Source organism: Sus scrofa, chromosome 11, assembly GCF_054392235.1.
Source record: "Sus scrofa isolate SSC_HxYL_T2T_F1_AM1 chromosome 11, Sscrofa_HxYL_maternal_Yorkshire_Landrace_v2.0, whole genome shotgun sequence".
Classification (NCBI taxonomy): Eukaryota; Metazoa; Chordata; class Mammalia; order Artiodactyla; family Suidae; genus Sus; species Sus scrofa.
Genome location: NC_139393.1, coordinates 75,568,662 through 75,593,056, shown reverse-complemented (window position 1 = coordinate 75,593,056; position 24,395 = coordinate 75,568,662). Strand labels below are relative to the sequence as shown.

General features: G+C 48.7%; 1 protein-coding gene across 6 annotated transcripts in view; it reads right to left on the bottom strand.

The window, feature by feature from the left end:
• LOC110255850 (uncharacterized) overlaps positions 1–24,395 on the bottom strand; it is a 65,960-nt gene that overhangs the window by 34,973 nt on the left and 6,592 nt on the right. For 4 of the 6 annotated variants that reach the window (XR_014819834.1, XR_014819835.1, XR_014819836.1 and 1 more), the window contains 2 exons: positions 21,823–22,019; positions 3,239–3,316 (listed from right to left, as the gene is read on the bottom strand). Coding sequence is in view for 1 of the 6 variants with exons in the window: in XM_084982228.1 (XP_084838354.1) it covers positions 3,239–3,316; positions 21,823–22,019 (275 nt within the window). In the remaining 5 variants the exon portion in view is untranslated. Of the gene's footprint in view, positions 1–637; positions 769–3,238; positions 3,317–13,924; positions 14,071–21,822; positions 22,020–24,395 lie in introns of those variants that run through there. The other 2 variants (XR_014819833.1, XR_002336735.2) reach the window with 2 other exon arrangements.

Here is a 24,395-nt window from a genome sequence, read left to right as displayed (position 1 = left end):
TCCTATTATCACACCCTAAGCGATGTCAGGGCTTCCGAAAAAGAGAAAAAAGTGCATAGTGGTCCTTACATAAATATTGGAGATTTTGCCGCAGAGAACCGGGGTGTGGTCTAACACACGACACTGAGGACAGTAAATCTGCTTTACTTAGAATCAAGTCCTTAACATTTTCTACTCCTTAAAAGACAAGGGAAAGTAAAAAGTACAAGATCCTTGAATTGGGAGCTGGTGATCCCACATTTATCACAACATACACTGAATGTATACATTACTCCATATAATTCTAAGTACTGTTACATTTCTAAAACTACCTTGAAAGATTTCAAACATACAGCAAAGCTGAAAGACCTTTACAGTAAACACCTATATACCCACCACCTAGATTCTACTATTCCCATTTTAGTATATTTTATCAGTATCTGCCCCTTTATCCTCCCTCCACCCATCCATTAGCCATCTTTTCTTTAAGTGAGAATTGTAATGATTTTCATTTTTTAAAATTTATTTTTATTTATTTAGTTTGCTTTTTAAGGGCTGTACCCTCAGGATATGGAGGTTCCCAGGCTAGGGGTCAAATCGGAGCTACAGCTGCCAGCCTGCTCCACAGCAATGCAGAATCTGAGCCACATCTATGACCTACACTGTAGCTCACAGCAAAGCCAGATCCTTAACCCACTAAGCGAGGCCAGGGATCAAACCTGCAACCTCATGGTTCCTAGTTGGATTCATTTCTGCTGCGCCACGACGGGAACTCCAAGCCATCCTTTTCTTTAAAAAACAAATTGCAAACATCAGTACACTTCCCCTTAAATATTTAATTAGAGTTTATTAGGTTTAGCTTTCTTTCTTCTAGTGTAAAATTGACTTTCAGTGAAATGCACCTCTTAAGTGTGCATTCACTGTGTTGAAAATGTACATTTACCTCTGAGAGCCTCGATTCATCAGCAGCAGTGGGGCATAGTTTGAGATGCTACCTGCCTGCCTGACTTTTATGTAGGCTAGATGTCAGGACCACGACTCACCTTCGGATCCTGCATATACAGCTGGATCCTCTTTTTACTTAAAATGCTTATATTTTGTTCATTATGGGTTGTTTGCATTGATTTTGGTTCCCTAAAATTGTATGGAAGTATTATTCGCCTTAATTGTGGAATTTTTTACACCCTGGTGCCCCTTAAATTTTGCGTTAAGAGCAAATGCCTTATCCCCACACTCTACTTCCTTCTCGGGGAATTAGGAAGCCCAAGGGGAACGCCTATTTGGAGCAGAAAAAAAAAAGTCTGGAACAGTGGTTGAATGCACTTGCTATTCAATATACAAGCCAGGTGGCTTGATCAATAAACACCAGGGCTCCGCATCACTTCCCTTGTGTATTTAACTGCTAACTAACCCTGAGTGATAAACAAGGCACTACCCGGCAGCGACCGTCACAGACCAAATGCCCATCCATGGGCAACGCGCAGGAACCGCTTTAGGACTAACATTTCACCATCTCAGGCATGGAGGTGGGAGGGTCCCAAATCAGTTGGCGGGGCTCTCTGGTAAGTCCCAAGAATTGGAGAAGACGCAGGGGAAAGGATTTGTTCTGTATTAGGAGACTGATAGAGCTAGAAACTGGGAGCTAGTGGTGCCGCTGTGCTGCGCGGAGAGCCTCACCTGAGGAGCCCGCTGGGCGTGAAATTGACTAGGAGCCGGCCTTGCTGGTCAATTTCCCTCCCAGCGGGCAGAGGGCGGCCGCTTCGCGTGGGGCCGATCCGGCGAGCAGCCCACCTGCCCCAGCTGCAGCCCGGACGCGGAAGACGAGCTCTGGGGCCAGTGGGGCTGTGCACTCGCTGCTGGGGCTTGCTTTGTTGCAAGGCATTGATTCTTAGCAAACAGCTTTGTTTGCCCCTGGAGCCCGTAGCTTTGTTCCAGGACCCGGGACCTTGATTTTTAGTGATTTCACAATCTGGGCCCCAGCAGGGTAATTTCTGTATGATCTAATTCTAGGAAGTAGGAAATGAAAAACGGAGCCCATTACTGCTACACACACTTTCAGCGATAGGGAAAAAAAACCAAGTGTATTCTAATGGAAAGCTATGCCTTGTCGTCTATAACATACCTTTCTGTCTTATCTGATTCTGATTGTTTTCCCTTCTGATTCTGATTCTGAGCTATTTTACAATGCAAAGAGCTGCAGATAACTGGTAAACATGTAAATCCCCATTCTGTCTGGAGAGGCCCAGGTGATTCCCTTCTCCAACTGGTGGGAAAACAACCAAACAGGGTTGCTTCCTTTATAATTCATTTCAACATTTCTTTTACTCCATATCATGTGCGGTTCTTGACTTCTTTATTGAAACACTCCCTGATTGAATGAGGGGCCAAATAGTATCTTTAACATTTGTCCTTTTTTTTTTTGCTTTTTAGGGCCACGTCTGTGGCATATGGAGGTTCCCAGGCTAGGAGTCCAGTTGGAGCTACAGCTGCTGGACTATGCCACAGCCATGCCAGATCCAAGCCTCGTCTGCCACCTACACCACAGCTCAGGGAAACAGTGGATCCTTAACCGATTGAGCAAGGCCAGGGATCGAACCCACAGCCTCATGGTTCCTAGTCGGATTTGCTTCCACTGTGCCATTACCGGAACTCCAACATGTATCTGTTTTTATACTTGAATGAGAGTCATGGGTTTATCTTTCCCTGAAATTTAGCTTTTAACACCCCCTACTTTCTAAGACTCTCCAGGACCATGAGGTAACACTCAAAGTTGATCTGTGCGGCTCTTCCAAGGGGAATGCATGTGTTTTCGAAAAGCTGGAAGGGATGGGGGCTCTCACTGAATGTGTTTTCAAACAAAATTGAAAACATATAACCTCATGAGACAGTTGTTGCTATTCCGTTTTATGGAGAAGACATCTCATGTTCAGAGATAATTTCAGAGATAAATAGTATTCACAGGTAAGTATTATTGGAGATAAATATTACTCAGAAATAATGCTCAAAGATAAGTAATTTGACAAATACCACTTAAGATTTGCAGTTAAGATTTGAAGTCATATCCATCTAAACCCCAAATTATGCCACAGTGTTGCCATAACAGTGTGAGAAGGTGGCCCTGCCTATGTAGAGTTTTTAGGTTTGGGGACTATTCCTCCATGTCCTGGGCCATGGGATGTGGGTTTGACATGCTGAGAAGACAGTTAATTTGTTAATCAGAGGCTTTAACAATGTTAAAAGAAGAAAAAGGTGGGCTTACCTGTAAATTGCATTTCCTTCATTCTCTGATCCTGTTCCACCAGAGAAACCAGGCAGAAAGCTGTCTGTGGTTTGCCATCTGTGAAGGGCCATGAAATAGAGGTTAGACAATGGATGGGAGAAAGAGGACAAACAGGTCTTGTCTTCAGACTGACCTCCCTAACAAAGCTGTTGTGTAAAGTAGGCGGTTGAGTAGCCGAGCACCCAGTTCACTGGAGTAATTTAATAAATGTCAAGGTGATCAGAATCTCTGACAAAACACAACTGGAAAGGGTTTCTTTTGGCAAGAAAAAAAGGAATATGTTATTACACTAGGAATTCTCTACATAATGTTCTAGGTGGGATGGCCAAGGTCGCAGAAGGCGTTCCGTGCCATCATCTCTATGGATCACATTATTTGGCATTTGGTATATTTTTTGTGTATTTGTAATATGGTCAGTCTATTCTTTCTTTTTTTTTTTTTTTAAGGCTGCACCTGTGGCATGTGGAAGTTCCCAGGCTAGGGGTCAAATCTGAGATATAGCTGCCAGCCTACACCACAGCCACAGCAACGCCAGATCTGAGCTGTGTCTGCAACCTACACCACAGCTCATAGCAGCACTGGATCCCTGACCCACTTGAGCACGGCCAGGGACTGAACCCGCATCCTCATGGATACTAGTCAGATTCGTTTCTGCTGCACCACAATGGGAACTCCTGGTCAGGCTATTCTTTATGTTAATTTCCATTTTATACTCACTGCATACTTTCATTTAGGACACAGACATTACGAAGCAGCGCCAGTTATAAGATCCAGTTTAAAAATAATTCAGTACCAACTGTTAATTTAAGCATTTAAAAAATGGTATGGCAGACTTCTGTTGTGGTTTAGCGGTAACAAGCCCAATTAGTATCCTTGAGGATGCAGGTTTGACCCCTGGCCTCACCCATTGGGTTAAGGATCCGGTGTTGCCGTGAGCTGTGGTGTTTGGTCACAGATGCAGCTCATGTCCTGAGTTGCCATGGCTGTGGTGATGGCTGGTAGCTCCTGCTCTGATTTGACCCTTACCCTGGGAACCTCCATATGCCACAGGTGTGGCCCTAAAAAGAACAAAAAACAAAAACCAAAAAAACAAACAAACAAACAAAAAAAACAAGAAGAGGAGTTCCCGTCGTGGCGCAGTGGTTAACGAATCCGACTAGGAACCATGAGGTTGCGGGTTCGATCCCTGCCCTTGCTCAGTGGGTTAAGGATCCGGCGTTGCCGTGAGCTGTGGTGTAGGTTGCAGACGCGGCTCGGATCCCGCGTTGCTGTGGCTCTGGCGTAGGCCGGTGGCTACAGCTCCGATTGGACCCCTAGCCTGGGAACCTCCATATGCCGCGGGAGCGGCCCAAGAAATAGCAACAACAAAAGACAAAAAGACAAAAAAAAAAAAAAAAAAAAAAAAAAAAAACAGGAAGAGATTAGGACACAAGCACACGCAGCGGGACAACCACGTGAGGACCTGGGGGGAGAAGATGCATCTAAAAGTCAAGGAGAGAGACCTCGGAGAAAACCAACCCTGCTCTATAAGATACCCCCCCAAAAGTATGGAAATTCTAAGAATCAGCAAATAAATAGGATAGCATGCCTGTAAGAATTTCCATATTCTTATCACTGTGCATACATTAATATTCTAAAAATAATATGAATTTACAGGACATTTCTGTTTCTGCAATGAGGGAAAATAATAGTAAAACAGGCAGTAGCTTATATGCAGCTTTGCACAGGTGCTCTAGTGTCCTCTGCTGGCTACATTCAGTACTGCAGGCCAGGCTCTCCAGGGTCACGGACTTTGACATTCTGGTGATGCCGACCCGCTTCTCAGAATCATGTTTTCCAAAGCGTAAAATAAGAGAATCACAAAGAAAATAATCACATTGAAAATGAGTGATGAAAATCTAAAAATGGTTTAAAGTAAATGCATAAGTTATGTATTATTCCATGAAATAAAAAGATCTAGCTTTGGATCTAATTTCATTTTTTTTTTTTTGTCTTTTTTGTCTTTTTAGGGCTGCACCTGCAGCATATGGAAGTTCCCAGGCTAGGGGTTGAATCGGAGCTGTAGCTGCTGGCCTACAGCAACGTGGGAGCTGAGCTGCCGCTGCGACCTACACCACAGCTCACGGCAACCCTGAGCGAGGCCCGCAACCTCATCCTTACTAGTCGGGTTCGTTAACCACTGAGCCATGATGGGAACGCCTAACTACTTTCATTTCAAAATAGTGATGATCTCAAGCAATATTTTGAGATGTGTTCAGCAACCATAATCTTGCATGAAAATATCTGCGATTTCTGTTGGTGACAAGGCTTTTGGTCGTGTGCGTTTTACCTTCCTGGGGCTGTGAGGATGAAGGACCACACCTTGGGGGCACTTAAGGAAGAGGAAATTTTCATCTCACAGTTTTTTTTTTTTTTTTGTCTTTTTGCCTTTTCTAGGGCTGCACTCACAGCACATGCAGCTTCCCAGGCTAGGGGTCTAGTCGGAGCTATAGCCGCCAGCCTACACCACAGCCACAGCAATGCCAGATCTGAGCCGCATCTGCGACCCACACCACAGTTCATGGCAACGCTGGATCCTTAACCCACTGAGCAAGGCCAGGGATCAAACCCACAACCTCATGGTTCCTAGTCGGGTTCATTAACCACTGAGCCACGACGGGAACTCCTCATCTCACAGTTTTGATGGCTAGAAGCCTGAAATCAAGGTGTCAGCAGGGCTGGGCTCCTTCCAGCCTCTCCCAGCTTGTGGTGGCCTCTGCCTTTCCTCGTCTGATGGCAACGTCACTCCAGCACCGGCCTCTAACTTCACTCGGCCGTCTTCTCTCTGTGGCTGTATGCGTCTCTCACTTCTTATAAAGACATCAGTAATATAATTAATATAATATGATAGGGTATAATCTTTCACTCCAATTTAGGATTCCCTGAATTCTATCCATGGAACATAGGCTAAGAAACTCTAAAGTTATTTCCAGTTAATATGTATTTATAATGTTCATGCTTGGTTTCCAGGAGAGTCTTAGATGGTGAGAAGAGCACGAAAAATATCCCAGCTTCCTAGAAGGGATGAGGTGTCTGTAAAACAACTAGAAAGCAATATTGGGCAGTGGGAAGTTTCGTAGGGTAAATGTCTTTATCTTTCTTTCCTGTGTGTGTGTTTTTTTTTTTTTTTGCTTTTTCTTTTTTTTTTTTTTTTTTTTTTTGCTTTTTAGGGCCACACCCTCAGCATATAAAGGTTCCCATGCTAGGGGTCAAATCAGAGCTACAGCTGCCAGTCTACACCATAGCCACGGCAACATGGGATTCGAGCCGCATCTGCAACCTATACCATAGCTCATGGCAATGCCGGATCCTTACCCACCAAGAGGCCAGGGATCAAACCTGCATCCTCATGGATACTAGTCGGGTTTGTTACCGCTGAGCCACAACAGGAACACCCTGGAGGATGGAGTTCACACTCGCCATGCTCAGAGGCTGAAAACTGGGAGGAGTCATGCGGATGGGAGCTGCTGCGCAAGTTTTGTGAAGGTCGCGGCACTTAGTGTGGGTTTAGGATGACGGCTAGGTGCGAATGATCCAGATGCTTGTCAGACCATGGAAACAGCATGAGCTAAAATAAAACCTCCAGAAAGAAAGTCAGACTCCACACAAAGATTTCATAGTTAACTAACTTCAAAATTAAGTTCGGGGAGAGTTCCCTTGTGGTGCAACAGGTTAAGGATCCAGCAGTGGCCCGGGCTGCTGCTGTGGCACAGATTTGACCCCTGGCCTAGGAACTTCCATGTGCTTCAGATGCGGCCAAAAAAAAAAAAAAAAAAAAGTTTGGAACTTACCAATTATTAAAAGCTTGTCATTATAATCAAAACTATTAGGGAGTTCCTGTTGTAGCTCAGTGGGTTGAGAACCTGACTAGTATCCATGAGGATGCAGGCTTGAATCCTGGCCTTGCTCAGTGGGTTAAGGATCCAGGGTTGCCACAAGCTGCAGTGTAGGTCGCAGATGTGGCTGGGATCTCAATTTGCTGTGTCTGTGGTATAGACCAGCAGCTGCGGCTCCAATTCAAACCCTAGCCTGGAAACTTCCATATGCTGCAGGTGAGGCTGTGTTTAAAAACAAACAAAAAATAGGAGTTCCTGTCATGGTGCAGTGGTTAACGAATCTGACTAGGAACCATGAAGTTGCGGGTTCGGTCCCTGCCCTTGCTCAGTGGGTTAACGATCCGGCGTTGCCGTGAGCTGTGGTGTAGGTTACAGACGCGGCTCGGATCCCGCGTTGCTGTGGCTCTGGTGTAGGCCAGTGGCTACAGCTCCGATTTGACCCCTAGCCTGGGAACCTCCATATGCCGTGGGAGCGGCCCAAAGAAATAGCAAAAACAAAACAAAACAAAACAAAACAAAAAAACAAAAAATAAACCGGAGGTCCCTTCAGGGCTCAGCGGTTAATGAACTTGACTAGGATCCATGAGGATGTGGATTCAATCCCTGGCTTTGCTCAGTGGGTTAAGGATCTGGTTGTTGAGCTGTGGTGGAGGTTGCAGACATGGCTCAGATCTGGCATGGCTGTGGCTGTGGTGTAGGCTGGTGGCTGCAGCTCCTATTCAACCCCTAGCCTCAGAACCTCCATTTGCTGCAGAGGTGACCCTAAAAAAGGCAAAAAAAACCCCCCAAAAAAACCAAAACAATAATGCACGCATATTTTGGCTCATATATGCATAAAATATTCTGCAAGGATACACACAGTGCAGACAGCTCTGGTTTCCTCTACAGCACCTGGGGGCAGGGGACATGCATCTTTTGCAACTTCTGAATTTCCAAATCTGTGGGTTCGTGACGGATGCAATAAGCAGAATGCATGCTGGTAAGATGTTCAAATTACAGTGTTGAAGTTCATGTATTTTTGCTTCTTTATCCACCCAGCCAGTAATTATGTGGTGGGCAGGTAAGCACAGTGGGAAGGCCCCGTGCGCTCCCGGGAGGGCAGCTTCCATTCACAGGTCTCTAGAGTGTCAGGCGTCTCAGAGTGGACACCAGCCCACTGGCCTCTTGTTTCCCGCCTGTGGGGGCTGAAAAATGACCCCCAGAGGTCTCTCCACGTGATAAGTACCTGGAAGCTGCAAACGCCCTCTCGTTTGGGAAAAGCGTCTGCAGCTGTGATTAAGGAGCTTTGCGATGAGAATTGTCGTGGACCTGAGTGGCCCTCCCCGCTGTCACGTGTCCTTACAAGACCGAGGCAGAGGAGGTCCCTGGTGGCCTAGTGGTTAAGGATTTGGCATTGTCACTGTTGTGCTGCAGGTTCAATTTCTGGCCTGGGAACTATTTATTTTTTATTTTTTGTTTTTAACAAGGATTTTTATTTTTTCCATTATAGCTGGTTTACAGTGGCCGGGGAACTTCTGCATGCCGCAGGAGTGGCCCCCAAAAAATTTTTTTTTGAAAGAGTTTGTTTCTTTTATTTTTAAATTTTCTTTTTTGGCCACACGTGGAAGTTACTAGGCCAAGGATTGAACCTGCAGCACAGCAGCGACCTGAGCTGCTGCAGTGACAACGCTGGATCCTGAACCTGCTGAGCTACAAGGGAACTCGTGTTCGTGTTTTAAAAAAGAAAAGAGAGAGGCAGAGGGAGGTTTGACACACAGAGAAGGTGACGTGAACACGGGGGCAGAGATTGGAGAGTTGCAGCCACGGGAACCTGGAAGCAAGGAGTGGGTTTCTTCCTAAAGCCTCCAGAGGGAGCAAGTCTCCAGGATACCTTGATTCTGGGCCCTGGGTCCTGACTTGAGGCTTCTGGCCTCCAGAGGAACAGAGAGAAGTCAGTGTTTTTAAGGCGCCCAGTTTGTGGTGCCTTTGTTACAGCAGCCACAGGAAATGAAGGGACCACCCAGGGCATCTCTGGAGCCTGGTGCTGGGTTATAGCCCCCGGGGCACCCCTTGACAAGTGGGGTATGGGATAATGAGCCAAGCAAGGGATGGCCCTTTCCCACTGCTGCCTGGGCAGGTGCCAACCCCAAGATCATTCGACACCCCTCGCAGTGCGAGCTGGATTTGTGGGGTTTTCCTCGTCTCGTTCCCCCTCCCCCATCCTTTACACCTGCCTCCCGGGATCAGATCCCATCAGCCGGATTAACCGCAGCACACAGCCTCTGTCTCAGCTCCGCCCTGGGGGGACTCTGCCTAAGGCCAGTCTGCACCTCCAAGGCTCGGATTCAAAGGAAATCCAGGAAAAGCCTTACGGAATTAAAAAAAAAAAGAGATTAAAGGGCCAGCCAGTCAGGAAGGGTCCTGTGAGCTCTATCAGACCAACCGCTTTCTTATAAATGTGTTTCTCACACTGGCAGAGTTGATGGAGGAGGCAGTGCCTTGCCCACATACCCTTGGGCACTAAATTTGGCTATGTTTTCATTTCAGTGATTATCTTAAAAAAAAAAAATAGGTTTATTCTGGACCAAGGGAATGGCCCTTTCCAGGGAAGCCTGTGCAGGGGGCCTTTGTGACATCTGAGTGTCTGTGGTGGCTGTGGTTACAGGGCTTTGCATTTTTGTAGTTGTTTTTTGGCTGTGCCCATGGCATGTGGAAATTCCTGGCCAGGGATCGAAGCCGAGCCACAGCTGTAACTAGAACCACAGCAGTGAAAGCCTTCACCTTAAGCTGCTGAGCCACGAGGGTCCTCCTGCAGGGTTTCACTTTTAACTCAGCTTCTCAGAGAAGTCTCAGTTTTTTGGTTCACAAGAAAGGATTTCTTTACTTATTGTCTCTTTAGGGCTGCACCTGTGGCATACCCTGGACGTTCCCAGGCTAGGGGCGCAATCAGAGCTGCAGCCGCCGGCCTACACCACAGCCCCAGCAACGTCAGATCCGAGCCGTGTCTGCGACCTACACCACAGCCCCAGCAACGTCAGATCCGAGCCGTGTCTGCGACCTACACCACAGCTCCCAGCAACGTCGGATCCGAGCCGTGTCTGCGACCTACACCACAGCTCCCGGCAACGTCGGATCCTTACCCCACTGAGCGAGGCCGGGGATCAAACACGAGTCCTCATGGACACGGTCGGGTTCGTTACCGCTGAGACACGACGGGAACTCCAGGACTTTCTTTTACAGGGGTCCTCTTCTAACTCAGATTTGAGAAACACCACTCTAACCAGCTGTGGTGGGACTGGGCGAAGTGGGTAAGTGGTTAAGGTCTCAGGTGATGTCCTAGACCCATTTCGTAAGAGTTGTGTGACTCTGGACAAGTTACTCAGAGTCTCTGAGCTGTTGCCTCCTGCCCTATAAATGGCAGTGCTGACACCCATTACACTACAAGGTTGCTGTAAATCTTTGATGAATTAAGCATGTGAAGTGCTCACTTAGCACAGTGCCAGGATGTATGGCCACTAGTGTCCTCATGAATAGTAACATTCAACCAGTAGAAAATGTAGTGGTAACAATACCACTACTACTACTACTAACAATAACAATAATAATAGATGGGGGAAAAATATAATTGTAATGTATACATGTAAGGATAACCTGACCCCCTTGCTGTATAGTGGGAAAAATATATAAAAAAATAATAATAATAGAGAGAACTCACATTCAAACAAGGAAACCTGTTCGGTGCCACAGACCAATCACCCGGTCGTGCTCCGTTTCCACCACAAGGGGGCAGAGGCGTGAGTTCAAGGCGACTGAGAAAGAGGGGGACTCTGCTTTCACTTAGGCAGCACTTTCGAATCACCACTCTCCTGGGTGTCATAATAGGTCTGAACTCCTGGGGCCTCGTTTTGTTCACGCTGGATCTGGATTCTAAAGGTGCAACTCTCATCCAAAAAAATCACAACAATAATAGCTGTAACCTACTGCCTACCTGCAGGGAATGGAGTCCAGGCGAGAGAGAGAGAGAGAGAGAGAGAGAGAGAGGGAAAACAGCATGGAACTTCCTTAAATAACTGAAAATAGTGTTACCATGTGATCCTGCAGTCCCACCCCTAAATCAAAAAGATTCATACGCCCCAGTGTTTATAACAGTACTAATCGCTGGCCCAGACATGGGAACAACTCAAGAGCCATTCAACAGATGACTGGCTTAAGAAGATGTGGTACATATATACGACTATTGCTCAGCCATAAACAGAGTGCAGTATTGCCATTTGCAGCAACATGGATGGACCTAGAGAACAGCATACTTAGGGAATAAGTCAGACAAAGACAAATGTATGATGATATCACTTATACGTGGAACCTTAAAAAATACAAATGAATCTGTATACAAAACAGAAATAGACTCACAGACATAGAACACAACTTACGGCTGCTAAAGGGAAGAGGGAGAAGGAGAGGGACGAATGAGGAGGATGGGATTAACAGATACCAATGACTCTACGTCCACTAGGTAAGCAACAGGGATTGACAGGCTAGCACAGGGCATGCAAGAACCTACAGTGGAATAGAATCTGAAGAAGAAACACACAGCACTGAATCACTTTGCCGTATACCTGAAACTAACACAATATCGTAAATCAACTGTCCTTCAATTTCAGACGTTTCCCACCAAGCCAAGCTTCGATGATGTGAGCATCACCCACCAAAGCCATGGTTCTTTTCTCACTTCTGGTGTGAAATTGTGGCCCCTGCCCCAAATCAGAAGGGATGCAGGACAGCTCTGCTGGAATCCACACCTGTCTCACACCTGAGCGAGATGCTCTTTGCATTATTTCCTACCGATCCTTTGGATCGGATTGATTTGCCCAGCCCCGTAGGCCTCCTGGCTGGGTGCCCTGGTTGACTGTCACCCTTGAGAGGTGCAGGGGTGCTGGCACCAACAGCCTGCCCTCTGCTTTCCTCTGTGAAACCTGATCTGGGGAAAGGACCAGCTCAAGGGCCCTGCCGCTAGTTTCTCCTCCACTGGAATAAAGCCCAAATTACTGTGTTTCTTCATCTAAACAACGGCACAGAAAAAGATGCCAAGAAACCCAGAGAAATTCTTATCTCTGAATCATCTGCCTAACTTAAAACATACTCAGCACAAGCTGCCACGCTGGAAATATCCTGGCAGCTTTCTCAGTTGTGTTTTTGATACAGGAGTGATTTTACTTCCTCAAGGCAAGAGCGTGAGATGGGTTTCGGTCTATACAGATATTTCAGCTGTTGGGAGTCAAAGATCATTCCGCCACAGGTAAGGGCTTGTCTCTGTGGCCTTAGATGCCGAAGGGTTTCTCTGCAATGTTCTGGGGCAAAGGTTCAGGCAGCTGAGTAACAGAGACTTGGCTACAAACACGCGTAGAAAAAACACCGCAAGGAAAGACCGCAAAACATTAACAATGATAATCTCTGCTTGTTGGAGCTGGCTATAGTATTTATTTTCTTCTTTATGCTTGAGTGCCTGTTCCGAACTGAGTGCAAGGAGCATCACTTTGATCAGAAAAATAGTTTTGTTTTGTTTTTTGTCTTTTTCGGGCTGCACCCATGGCACATGGAAGATCCCGGGCGAGGGGTCGAAGCAGAGCTGCAGCTGCTGGCCTACACCACAGCCACACAGATCAGAGCTGCATCTGCGACCCACACCACAGCTCACGCAGCGCCAGATCCCCAACCCACTGAGCGAGGCCAGGGATTGAACCTCATCCTCATGGATACTAGTCCGATTCATTTCTGCTGCGCCACAATGGGAACTCCCTTAGTTTTGTTTTTTTAAAGCATGGTTTATTTACAATGTTGTGCCAATTTCTGCTGCACAGCAAAGTGACCCAGTCATATATATATATATATAAACACACACATACATATATATACACACACATGCTTTTTCTCATATTACCTTCTTCATGTTCAAGGGACTGGACACAGTTCCCTGTGCTGTACAGCAGAACCGCATTGCTTATTCATTCAAATGCAGTATTAGTTTGCATCTCCTAACCCCAAATTCCCGGTCTATCCCACCCTCTCCCCTCTCTCAGAGAAACAGTTTTAAAGTTCACCGTCTTCAGGGGTTCCTTGGTGGCTCAGTGAGTTAAGGATCCAGTGTTGTCACTGCTATGGCTCAGGTCACTGCTGTGGCGTGGGTGTGATCCCTGGCCTGGGAGCTTCTGCATGCTGAGGGCACATCCCCTCCCCCCAGCCAAGTTTACCCTCTTCAAAGGCTGTCCCGGATGAGCCAGACACAGGTGAGTGACAGGTGGAATGGGGGTGAGACCAGGACATCGATTCATCAATATTCTTTTTTTTTTTTTTTTTAGGGTGGCACCTACAGCACATGGAAGCTCCTGGGCTAGGGGTTGAATCACACATGTGACCTACGCTGGAGCTCGAGGCAACGCCAGATCCTTTACCCACTGAGCCAGGGACTGAACCTCATCCCCATGGAAACGTCGGGCCCTTAACCCGCTAAACCACGACGGGAACTCCCATCAACACTGCACCCTGGTCTCAGCGTGCACCAGCATTGTGCTGGGCGAGGTGGGGGGAGCCCAGGAGAAGCCGCGGTTCTGCCTTCAAGGGGCAGGATGGGGAAGGAAGGAAACAGACCCTGAGTATTTACTAGCCTAATTCCTGCACAGGTCCTTTGGCTGTTACTATTTTTCTGCTCTTTGTAGAGGAAAACAGAGGCCCCAAAAGTGAAGCGATGGGGCCAGGTAGCCGCAAACCCTGCACCTCCCGCCCTGGAAGCTCCAGGCCGTGAGCGTTCACTCACCTGGGCAGCGTGGCCCCCGGGAGGTGACCCCACCTGCTGTGGGCTTCGTGCAGGACTGCGGCCACTTACTGCGGAAACCCACAAAATCGCCTGGACTTTCTCAGGAGGCAGAGGCAGGTTCAGGCTTAGGCAAGCAGAGCCCAGCTGGAGGCTGTTATTTGCCCAGCAATTTAAGGCAGAGAGAGCTGGGGTGGGGGCGTGAGGGGTGGGGCGGGCACGTGTCCCCAAAGCCCGCAGAGGCACTGCCGGGTCATCAGTGAAACGCCCTGAAATTTAAAGTGCTGCCGAGTACCTTGTAAAATGTCAAGGTTGGACTTCATTTTATTATTCTCTCTGTGCTGTCACGTCAGGCACATTTCTAAAAATCCTGGCCAAAGCCTAAGGCAGCCATGAGTTTTTTTAAACTTTAAAACCCACAAACCTCCCCACAGACGTGAGCCCTTTAACGCAACTCTGGACCCGTGGTTCTTCTTCTCCACGTGGAAAATCTACATGCGCCAACATCAGCTTCTGCCGAGCCTGGTCCTCTGACATCAGCAAGAGCACCTTGTGCTTCTGGGAAATTCAAGCTCTGAAACCCTGGTTGTCAGTAAGGTCATCACGTAACCAAATAACCATCTCCGAGTCCCGAGGCCTTTCTGACTTATGAGTCTTTGAAGGGCACTTCTGTTTATTCGTCCCTCGTGGTCACAGAAGAGTGTGGGCGTTATCTCTGGGAGCTCACTGCAACCTTCACTGAGTGAGGTCATTTGAATGAGTCGGCTGGCGCTGTCGTAACAGAGGCCCCCAGACTGGAGGCTCCAGACAATGGAAATTTATTTCCTCACCAACCTGGAAGCTACAAGTCTGAGATCAAGGCATCAGCAGGGAGGGTTTCCTCTGGGGTCTCTCTCCTTGGCCTTTTGTTGTTGTTTTTTTTAGGGCTGCACCTGCGGCATATGGAAGTTCCAGGCTAGCAGGATCCAAGCCGCATCTGTGACCTACACCGCAGTTCATGGCAATGCAGGATCCTTAACCCACTGAGTGAGGCCAGGGATCAAACTTGCATCCTCATGGTTACTAGTCAGGTTCTTAACCCACTGAGCCACCACGGGAACTCTATAATCTCCTCTTCTTATGGGGACATCTGTCATACGGGATTAGGGACCCCTTCTGTGACTTCATTATAACTTAGTCACCTCTTTAAAACCCTGTCTCCAAATACAGTCACATCCTGGGGTGCCAGGGGTTGGTTAAAGTTTCAACAGGTAAAGTTGGGGGGGGGCAGACACAGCAGAACCCCTAGCATTGCCGGGAGGAGAAGTGTTGCCATAGAAATGCCCTGCCTTATCCTTTATGGAGCAGGGACCAGCCTAGGTGAGGCGCTGGGAGGAGGCGCCCTTCTGCACCCACTGTGAGCTCAGGACGAGGCTCTGGGGAGGGTGCTCCCAGCCCCCTACTCCCACAGCCCAGGACTCATCCTTCCTGCTCGGACTGCGCACTCTCTGAGGAAAGAGATCCCTGATCCAGGCAGCTCAGGCGCCCGCTAGGACCCTGCAGGTCCCTTCGACAACACCTTGCCACCCTGGAAGAGGGCAGAGACCCGTCCACACCTGAGCAGCCCAGGTGCTGGGCACTCCACCTGCTCACCGCCTTGAAGCACTTCCGTATCCCTGGGAGTCTGGGGGTGGGGAGGGGGTCTTCCTGGTCACCCAGAGGGCAGGCCACCATGGAGATCCGGGGACACAAATGCCACGCAGAGAGGCAGAGTCATGGCCCCTCACCCAGCTGCCCCCAGTAGCCCCGGATTTATTTACCATCGCCACGGCCATTTACCATTCTAGTCAACAGCAACCTGCAGGGACCATATCTGTGCCAGGTGTGATTCATCAGCAAGTGAAACACAACAATCCGTGAGCTCATGCAGCCGTCATTCCAGCGCCAAGGGACGGGAACAGGTGCAGGCTGCACCCAGGGGTGCTTCCTGTGAAATGTCCACTCAGTCCCAGGGACCTGGGGACTCCCAGCCTCCTCTGCTGAGGGTTTCTGGGTGGTTTCCTGTTTCAGCCCCACAGCCAGGGGAAATTTCTGCTTTTTGCTCTTCTGAACGCTCCGCTGAGACACGCACATGCTTGATGAGGGAGTTTTTTCGTCTGGTTCAAGGAAAGTTTTACGTCCTGTGTGCACTTCTTAATATATCCTGAAAAACTCAGTTCAAAGGTCACTTCCCGTGAGAAACCCTGTGTGACCCTGCCATCCCCTCTCTGCGCTCTCACCGAGTGAATCAGCATGCCCTGCACAGGGTGTCTGCGCTGCGTGCCTCCCCCAGGCCCGGGTTCCTCCGGGCAGGCTCTGTCTTACTGTCGTGGTACCCGGCACCCAGCGCAGAGAATGCCCTGGATGCCAGGACAAAACGGAAAACCAGATGGAATCCCACCTCCTTGACCTCGGTCTGGTTCTCAAGGCTCAGCACCATTGCTCTGATGCCCAGAGGGTGGGTCTATGACCGAGTGCCTTCAAGGCAGCAATAACTATCGACAGTACCTGAGATATGGACGAGAACTCAAGTGTGGTATAAAAATCTGTTATTTCTCGTGGCGCGGCTAAAACTTAGAAATTGTCGCCTGTGTTCGTAATAGAAGGTGAATGAAATTTCAGTTAGAGGAGACTGCAAATAATCATGTAAATTTTTCTGGAGTTCCCCTGTGGCTCCGAGGGTTAAGAACCTGACATAGTGTCTCTGAGGATGAAGGTTAGATCCCTGGCCTTGCTCAGCGGGCTAAGGATAAGGCATTGCCTAGAGCTGTGGTGTTGGTGGCAGATGGGGCTTGGATCCTGGGTTGCTGTGGCTGTGGGGTAGGCCAGCAACTGCAGCTCTGATTTGACCCCTAGCCTGGGAACCTCCATATGCCGTGGGTGCGGCCATAAAAAGAAAGAGTATGTAAAATTTTCCCATTTGAGTTCATGGGAACTGTCTACCCTTGAAAGGATCCACAAAAACGTGATTAAGATCCTCCAGACTCGAACTTTTATCTCCCAAGTCACACTTAGCCCTTTCACCTTGTAACCCCCCAGCCAGCTCCAGTGCAAGGTTCTGCCACCTCCTTGGGGTGGCCTGGAAGTCAGGTGCCCTCAGCTCCTACGCTCCTTAGCTCATGGTGTCCCCCAGCTGCAGACAGAGCTCAGACCTTGTCCTGCTCCCCCAGTGGACCCAGAATTGTTTTGTTTGTTTGCTTGTTTTGGCCTCATCCATGGCATGCAGAAGTAGTTCCCGTGCCAGGGATCAAACCCACGCCGCAGCCGAGACAACACCAGATCCTTAATCACTGGGCCACCAGGGAACTCCTGGACTCAGTTTTGCCAAAGCTTCAGCTGTAGGGACGGGAATCACAGCAAACAACCTCAGAGCCGAGGAGATAGAGTAGACAGTCCCTTCTCGGCTGCCCCAGAGCCAGGGTTTGCTTCCCTTTCTCTTCTCCCTTTTCCCTGGCCCTGCCCAGCCTCTCTGGCTCCTCCTTCTACCTTTTCTTCACCTCCTTTTCATGCCACAGACATAAGCCCCAGCCCTGTCCATTCCAGCAGCTCAGGTTCTCAGCCCAACATGAGGCTCTTCTTGGGTAGACAGTTCAACACGTGCAAGTAATTTATCCCAGTGATTCTTCCAGACACGCTCAGAGCTCCTCCGGGAGATACACTGGGGTGAAAGCCACACTCTCCATCTTAGCCCAGCAGGGTCGAGGCTGCTTCGAGGAACTGCTCCTTTGGGATTTCCCCCCAGGGATGTGCCCTTTTTGGAGCAGAGACACGATCCATACCCATCACTCTCTCTCCTGTTTCCTTGGCCAATGGCCACCTGTTCATTTGGGGTGATCCAGACTCTACACGAAACACTGCTACTTCATGACAAGGAGGTTTATCCCACAAATACGGGAAGAGGCTTTCATAAGAGAATCTATCAGTGTAAGTCATTGCATTGAGACATGCAGTTATCTCAATGGACGCACCCCAAGTTTTGACAAAGTTGGATACTGTGGATAAACCCTTAGCAGTGGCGGCACAGAAGCCACATTTGAAAGTCTAACCAGGGTCTACCAGAGCCTTGCACAATCATGGCATGTAATCGTGACAGTGGAAAGAAGGGGTACCTGCCCCACCACTTCTCTTTGACCTTGTAATGGGGGGTCCTTGACAACATAGGAAAATAAGACCAAGAAGCTCGAGTCTAAAATGAGAAAAAAATGAATATTGCCGCTACTGCAGGTGATGTGATGAACTACCGAGAGAATCCAAGACCCCAGGTGAAAAACTAGTGGGAGAATTTGGGGAGGTGGTTGGGTATGGTTTCTGTCTGGGAAGATGCAAACATTCTGGAGACGGTGGTGATGATGGTTACACAAAAAGGTGAACAGAGCCACAGCCACTGAACCCTCCACTTAAAAATGATTAAAACGGTCAATTTTATGTTATATGCATTTTACCTCAATTAAAAAATCTTTTTTTTTTTGGCTGCCCTAACGCACATAGAGTTTCTGGGCCAGGGATCGGGGATCAGATCCCAGCCAGTGTTGCGACCTAAGCCGCAGCTATGGCAACACGGGATCTTTAATGCACTGTGGCGGGCTGGGGATTGACCCTCTGTCCCAGCGCTCCCAAGGCACTGCCAATCCTGTTGAGCCAAAGGGGGAACTCAATTTTTAAAAAAATCTCTAACTATAACCAATTGGAAAATGTAGGGGGAAAGGGAACCTATTCATGAGAGCAACAGAGTCCGTATGTAACCAAGAGTGAAACCACCAAGTTTCATTCACGTTACAAGAACGAATGTAACCTCCTGATACAGACATCACAGCACCCTAGGCTTGGAAAGAGGCAAATAAGTGAACGAAGCGGGATGCAGAGTCCAGAACTCCCAGACATTCTACTTCCGAGAATCCACCTATTAACCAAAAAAGTGGACGTGTGTACGGGTTTATACACATACAAGGAGGCTCACAGAAATGACACTTGCAAAAACGAGCAACGCTGAGGGCAATGCACGTTTTCCTCACTGGAGGCTCAGTGCAGAAAGTCACCTCCCATTTTGCAGCTGTTTTGGAGAGGAAAAAGACGCACGTTCTGACATGCCATGATCTTAGTGATATCCTAAGAAACAAGTTTTTACATAATTCCTCGAATATAATCTCTTTCGTTTATAGACAAAGTAAAAAAAGCTGTGTAGTCGCATATTTACCTAGAGAGGTAAATGCATGGAAAAGTATCTAGAAGCATACATGGCAGACTGTTGTGACTAGTCCTGGGGAATGTGTCCTTTGAGAATTTTCTACAAGAATGTATTCAGGTAATACTTGTGATTTTTTTTTTTTTTTGTCTTTTGTCTTTTGTTGTTGTTGTTGCTATTTCTTGGGCCTCTCCAGGGGCATATGGAGATTCCCAGGCTAGGGGTCTAATCGGAGCTGTAGCCACTGGCCTACGCCAGAGCCACAGCAACGCAGGATCCGAGCCGAGTCTGCAACCTACACCACAGCTCACGGCAACGCCAGATCGTTAACCCACTGAGCAAGGGCAGGGACAGAACCCGCAACCTCATGGTTCCTAGTCGGATTCGTTAACCACTGCGCCACGACGGGAACTCCGTGATTTTTTTTTTTTCTTTCATAATATAGGAAGAACCAGCCTTCCCAGTCCTGTGTCAAGCTGGCCTTGTCTGTGGATCCACCAGGCTCAGCATTAGGGCATTGGTGGAGGAGGTGAGGACAATAGCTCCCTCTCCTGGTGGCCTTCCAGAAGAGGAGGTTTGCGTGGGCTGTTGGGGGAGGAGCAGAATCCCACCCTTGAACAGGAGGGCACCAGACCCTCCCTTCTCGTATGGCAATCAGTCGATTATCTGGGTGTCCTGTAAGCTTTAATACAGCCATCCTTGACTTCGACCTTGGCTGTACGTTGAAATCACGTGGGAGGACGGAGAAGCTTCTGATCCTAATCTAAACCAGGGGATTCCCATTTCTTTGGTCTGGGGGCGGCCCTGGCCTTGGGTCATGCTGATGTGTAGCCAAAAGGCCACCTCTCCCATGACAGCCCCCAAGGTGTTATCTAGCCTGGCACTTTCCACTTGTTCAAGTGATATTTGAAACCAAAGGAGAGATTTTTTGACATTCGACCTAACTGGTTTCTGCTTGTCACTCTATCCCATGGGGATGGTTTCAACTTTTTCCATCCAGTGATTTTTTTCCATGTCTGCATCACCATCATGGGACATTCTCTTTGTCTGCCAGGCACAGAAACCTCACCGGAGCCAACCTCCCTTTCAGTTGGGTCCTTGGAGGAAGGCATGGTTTCTGCATGACTGAAAAATATCTTTGCATTAACAAGAAACTGAGGCCCAGGAATACCATTCAGCAACAAAAAGAAACAAACTGCCAACCCACACATGCTGCACCATGACCCTCAAAATCACTACGGTCAGTGAAAGGAGCCAGAGGCCAAAGGCCACATACTGGATGATCTCATGTACATGAAACAGCCAGAAAAGGTGAATCTATGTGCAGAGAGAGCAGATTAGAGGTTGGCTGGGTCTGCAGTGAAGGCGGGGGTGTGTGGCCGAAAGTGGACACAGGGATCTTTTTGGAGTGTGGATTTGAAACAAATAGACTGCCAGATGATTCTCCAGCAAGGATGGATTTATTCGGGATCAGCAGAGAACTGTAATTCAGCATCTGCAGCCATAGAAAACCACAGGCAAGTCCCCGCACAGCAAGGGAAGGAGAACCTTTTATAGAGGGGAGAGGAAGTTGGGAGGGCTGTAGGAAACAGGGCCCACAGCTTTTCATTGGCTGAAACCCTGCCAGGAAAGAGAGCTCCCCCTGGTGGCCTCTTGTTTATTTAATTGCGGGTTCCATCCTTTTTTTTTTTTTTTTTTTTTTTTGGTTATTTTTGGCTGCCCTGCAGCATAAGGAGATCTCCAGCCAGGCATCAAATCTGAGCCACAGTATAGACCTAAGCTGCAGGTGCCACAAAGCTGATCCCTAACCCACTGTGCTGGGCTGGGGCTCGAACCTGTGTCCCAGAGGCTCCCGAGGTGCCACAGATCCCGTTGCACCACAGCGGGAGCTCCTGTTCATCCATATTTTACAGAGGGAGGAGGATGTTCCAGAACTGGATGCCGTTGATAGTTACACAACTCAAAATGTACCAAACATCACCGAATCGCACTTTCATGGTTTACAAATCATACTTCCACTAAGTGCAACAGGCCGATGAGGACCAGGCCCTCTTGCAAACGGATATTCCTTGATAATGTCAGACAACGGGGGGCTGTGGCCGCTGCTTGGGTGAAGGGTGCGGTTTAGGATCTAGAAGAACAGGTCAGCCTTGGCTCCCAAATCACACACTCCTCTCAGTAAACCCGAGCCCTGGGTCAACGGGACCCCCACCTTTGTACACTGCCCCCCGGGGCCTCCCTCTGTGCAGAGGCCCCCTCCTAACCCTGAACCTCAGGCAGGACTCCCCGCAGGCTGTGAGCTTCTGCATCTCCACCAGGTCAGCAGGGCCCAGCCCGCCTCTGGCCGGTGAGGAGTGTCCCTGCGAAACCCGTGAGACTTGTTCTCCGAGGACACACCACCCACTGGTTACAGGCTGACTGGTTAGAACAGGGGACACGGTAGACTGGTCTTCACAGAGTGACCGGGGGTGGAGGGGTGGGTGGTAGGGGTAGACGGTGGGGCGGGGGGAGCTGCCCAGTTCTTGCTGATAACCAGCCCTGCCCCTCCCCTCGCCCGGTCCACCCTTCCCCTTTTCCCAGCACCCCCTCTTCTCCCCCCCAGTCCCTCTTCCGTCCCCTTCCCGCTGTGTAAAGTACTGGGCATCATCTCCGGGCCAACTCTGGGCTAGAAGGAGGGCATACGGCCGTGAGCAAAACTAACCTGGACCTGTCTCCAGAGTTCCCAGTTTGCTGGGGGAGAGAGACGAATCATCACACAGATCGAAAGCTGACTCACATGGAGTTCCAGCTGCGGTGCAGTGGGTTAAGGATCCAGTGTTGCTGCAGCTGTGGTGTAGGTCACAGCTGTGGTTCTGACTCCATCCCTGGCCAGGGAACTTCCGTATGACTCGAATGTGGCTGGAAAAAAAGAAAAAAAGAAAAAGCTGACTCACATACATGAGGTGTTGGTTGGAAGGAAGGGCCCATCTGGCAACAGGGGTTCTAATTTATCTAATTTAGAGGGTCCTTGAAGAGCCCAAGGGGATGCCAGGTTTGAGGCTTGAAGGCCGAGAGAAGCTCCTGCTGAGGAGAGGGAAGGCCCTGGGGATGGAGGTTCACCGAGAGGAGTGAAAGGGGATGGGAGCGCGGGTGGGGGCAGCAGGTGTCTGGCCCCTCCCCCAACAATCGCCACGAGTTTCTGCCTCTCCCACGAATGCCAGCCGCCCAAGGAAACATACACTCCCAGTAAAAACAGGGCATGCTGCGCAAATATAGCCTCAAGTCACCTGCTCTCATCCGTCTTCCTGCCTGCTGCGCCTACCTGGTCAAAAATGATGGCTTGCTATCTACGGGCTGCGGGCGGGGTTTATTCTAAGACTATGGGAAGACGTTGCAGAAATTTGACTTGGGTGTGGCACACCTAACTGATGTTACGACACCACTGGCCAGGTGAGGGGCGAATGCCTTTTGATCTGGATGACCCTGGGAAGCTCAGGTCCAACATGGGACAGTTCCCTCTCCTCGCAGGGCCGGCCTTGGGTGGACTTGGCGTGGTGACTGGCTGGAGCTAGGCCGTGGGGACCTAGGCTCCAAAACCAGAGCACTTGGCGCCAGCCCTGGTTTTGATGATGGGGAAGGGCCCTCTGAAAAGCCCCACCAGGGCCCTAGGTTTGGCGACTAGCAGGTGTTCAGAGCACACTTCCGCCTCCCCCAGCCCTCCCTCCCCCAACCACTGGGCCACTTCTATTTATAGTGCTTCCTCTCCAGATCTCTGCACTTGAAAAGTGTCCTTGAAACACACACAAAAGAGAAAAAAAATTCTGAAAAATGTCAAACCACAGGTCCTTTCCCCACTCTTCTTTTTAAATTTCGAGGTTTCCTGGTTGACCCTAAAGTAGACAGAGTCAAAGGGTGCCCTGAGTTTTAAAGGTTTGGAAGTTGCTGGTTGCTGGGTCCTGGCTCCAGCAGCCTACTGGGGACCAACTCAAGGGGCAGGGGACTTGAGATCCTTTCTCACCGCTAAAGTATGAGGCCGCACACAGACTGCTCCACCTCGCCTGCAAGTTTGACAAGCTCAGTGGCGATGACCTCAGGGGGGGAGATGGAAGGTGGAAAATACACTGAACGGGAAGCCAGGAGGCCGCGGTCTAGTTCAAGCCGTCTTTGGCAATATCGCTTAGGTCTCCGAGTGTACCTTCCACTCCGTAACTTTAAAAAGTTGGACGAAGCGCAGTGTTTTACAAACTTTTTTGGCACACCCAATAATAACGAAATAGTATTTATGCTTACTGCCATGCGTTTTCTTTTGTATTCTGTTCCATTAAAAAAAAAAAATTCTGATCATGGACCCACTAAAATAACCTTCAAAACCTACTATAAATGATTAAAATAGTAAATTTTATGTAATGTGTATTTTACCACAATAAAACTTTTTTTTGAAAACTTATTGTGAATTTCACAATGGTCAAAAAATACTGAACTACGCAATATCTAAGTTCTACTCCAAGTGTTATTTTTAACATCTAGTCGTGGGAGTTCCTGTTGTGGCTCATTGGGTTAAAAACCCGACACAGTGTCCATGAGGATTCGGGTTCGATCCCTGGCCTCACTAGTCGGTTAAGGATCCGGTGCTGCCACAAGCCGTGGCATAAGTTGCAGATGTGGCTCGGATCTGGCGTGGCTGTGGCTGTGGCGGAGGCCAGGAGCTGCAGCGCCAATTCGACCCCTAGGCTAGGAACCTCCATGTGCCACAGGCGAGGACCTACAAATATATAAATGAATGACTAAATCAATATAATTGTGCAGTCACAGAGGGAAAGTGCCTCTTTGATAAAACATTAATTAAACTTAAAATTTTTTTGGAAATTAAAAATGTTTTCTCCCTTGCCCTCTGCTTCTTTGAGATTTCAACCAAGTACGGCAGTAACTAAAACTGCACCCACGCATATTCTGTGGCCCAGCATTTCTTCTCCGGGAACATCCCGAAGGAAATGCGTGTGTCTGTTCACCAAAGGGGGCGCTTGGGAATGTTTGTCGCGGCGCTACTGGTAACAGCGTCAGCAGGATACAACTCAGATGTGCATCAGCAGGAAAATGAATAAATTAGTGTTGATAGATGCAAACAAAGGAATAATAGGAGGGAATGAACTACCACTACTAACAATATGGATGCGTTGCACCAAAATAATGTTGAGTAGAAGAGGCCAGAGCTGGAAGTACACATACCACGCGATTCCATTTATGCCAAGTTCAAAGCCAGGCAAAAATAATCTAGGGCATACTAACCTTGGGAGG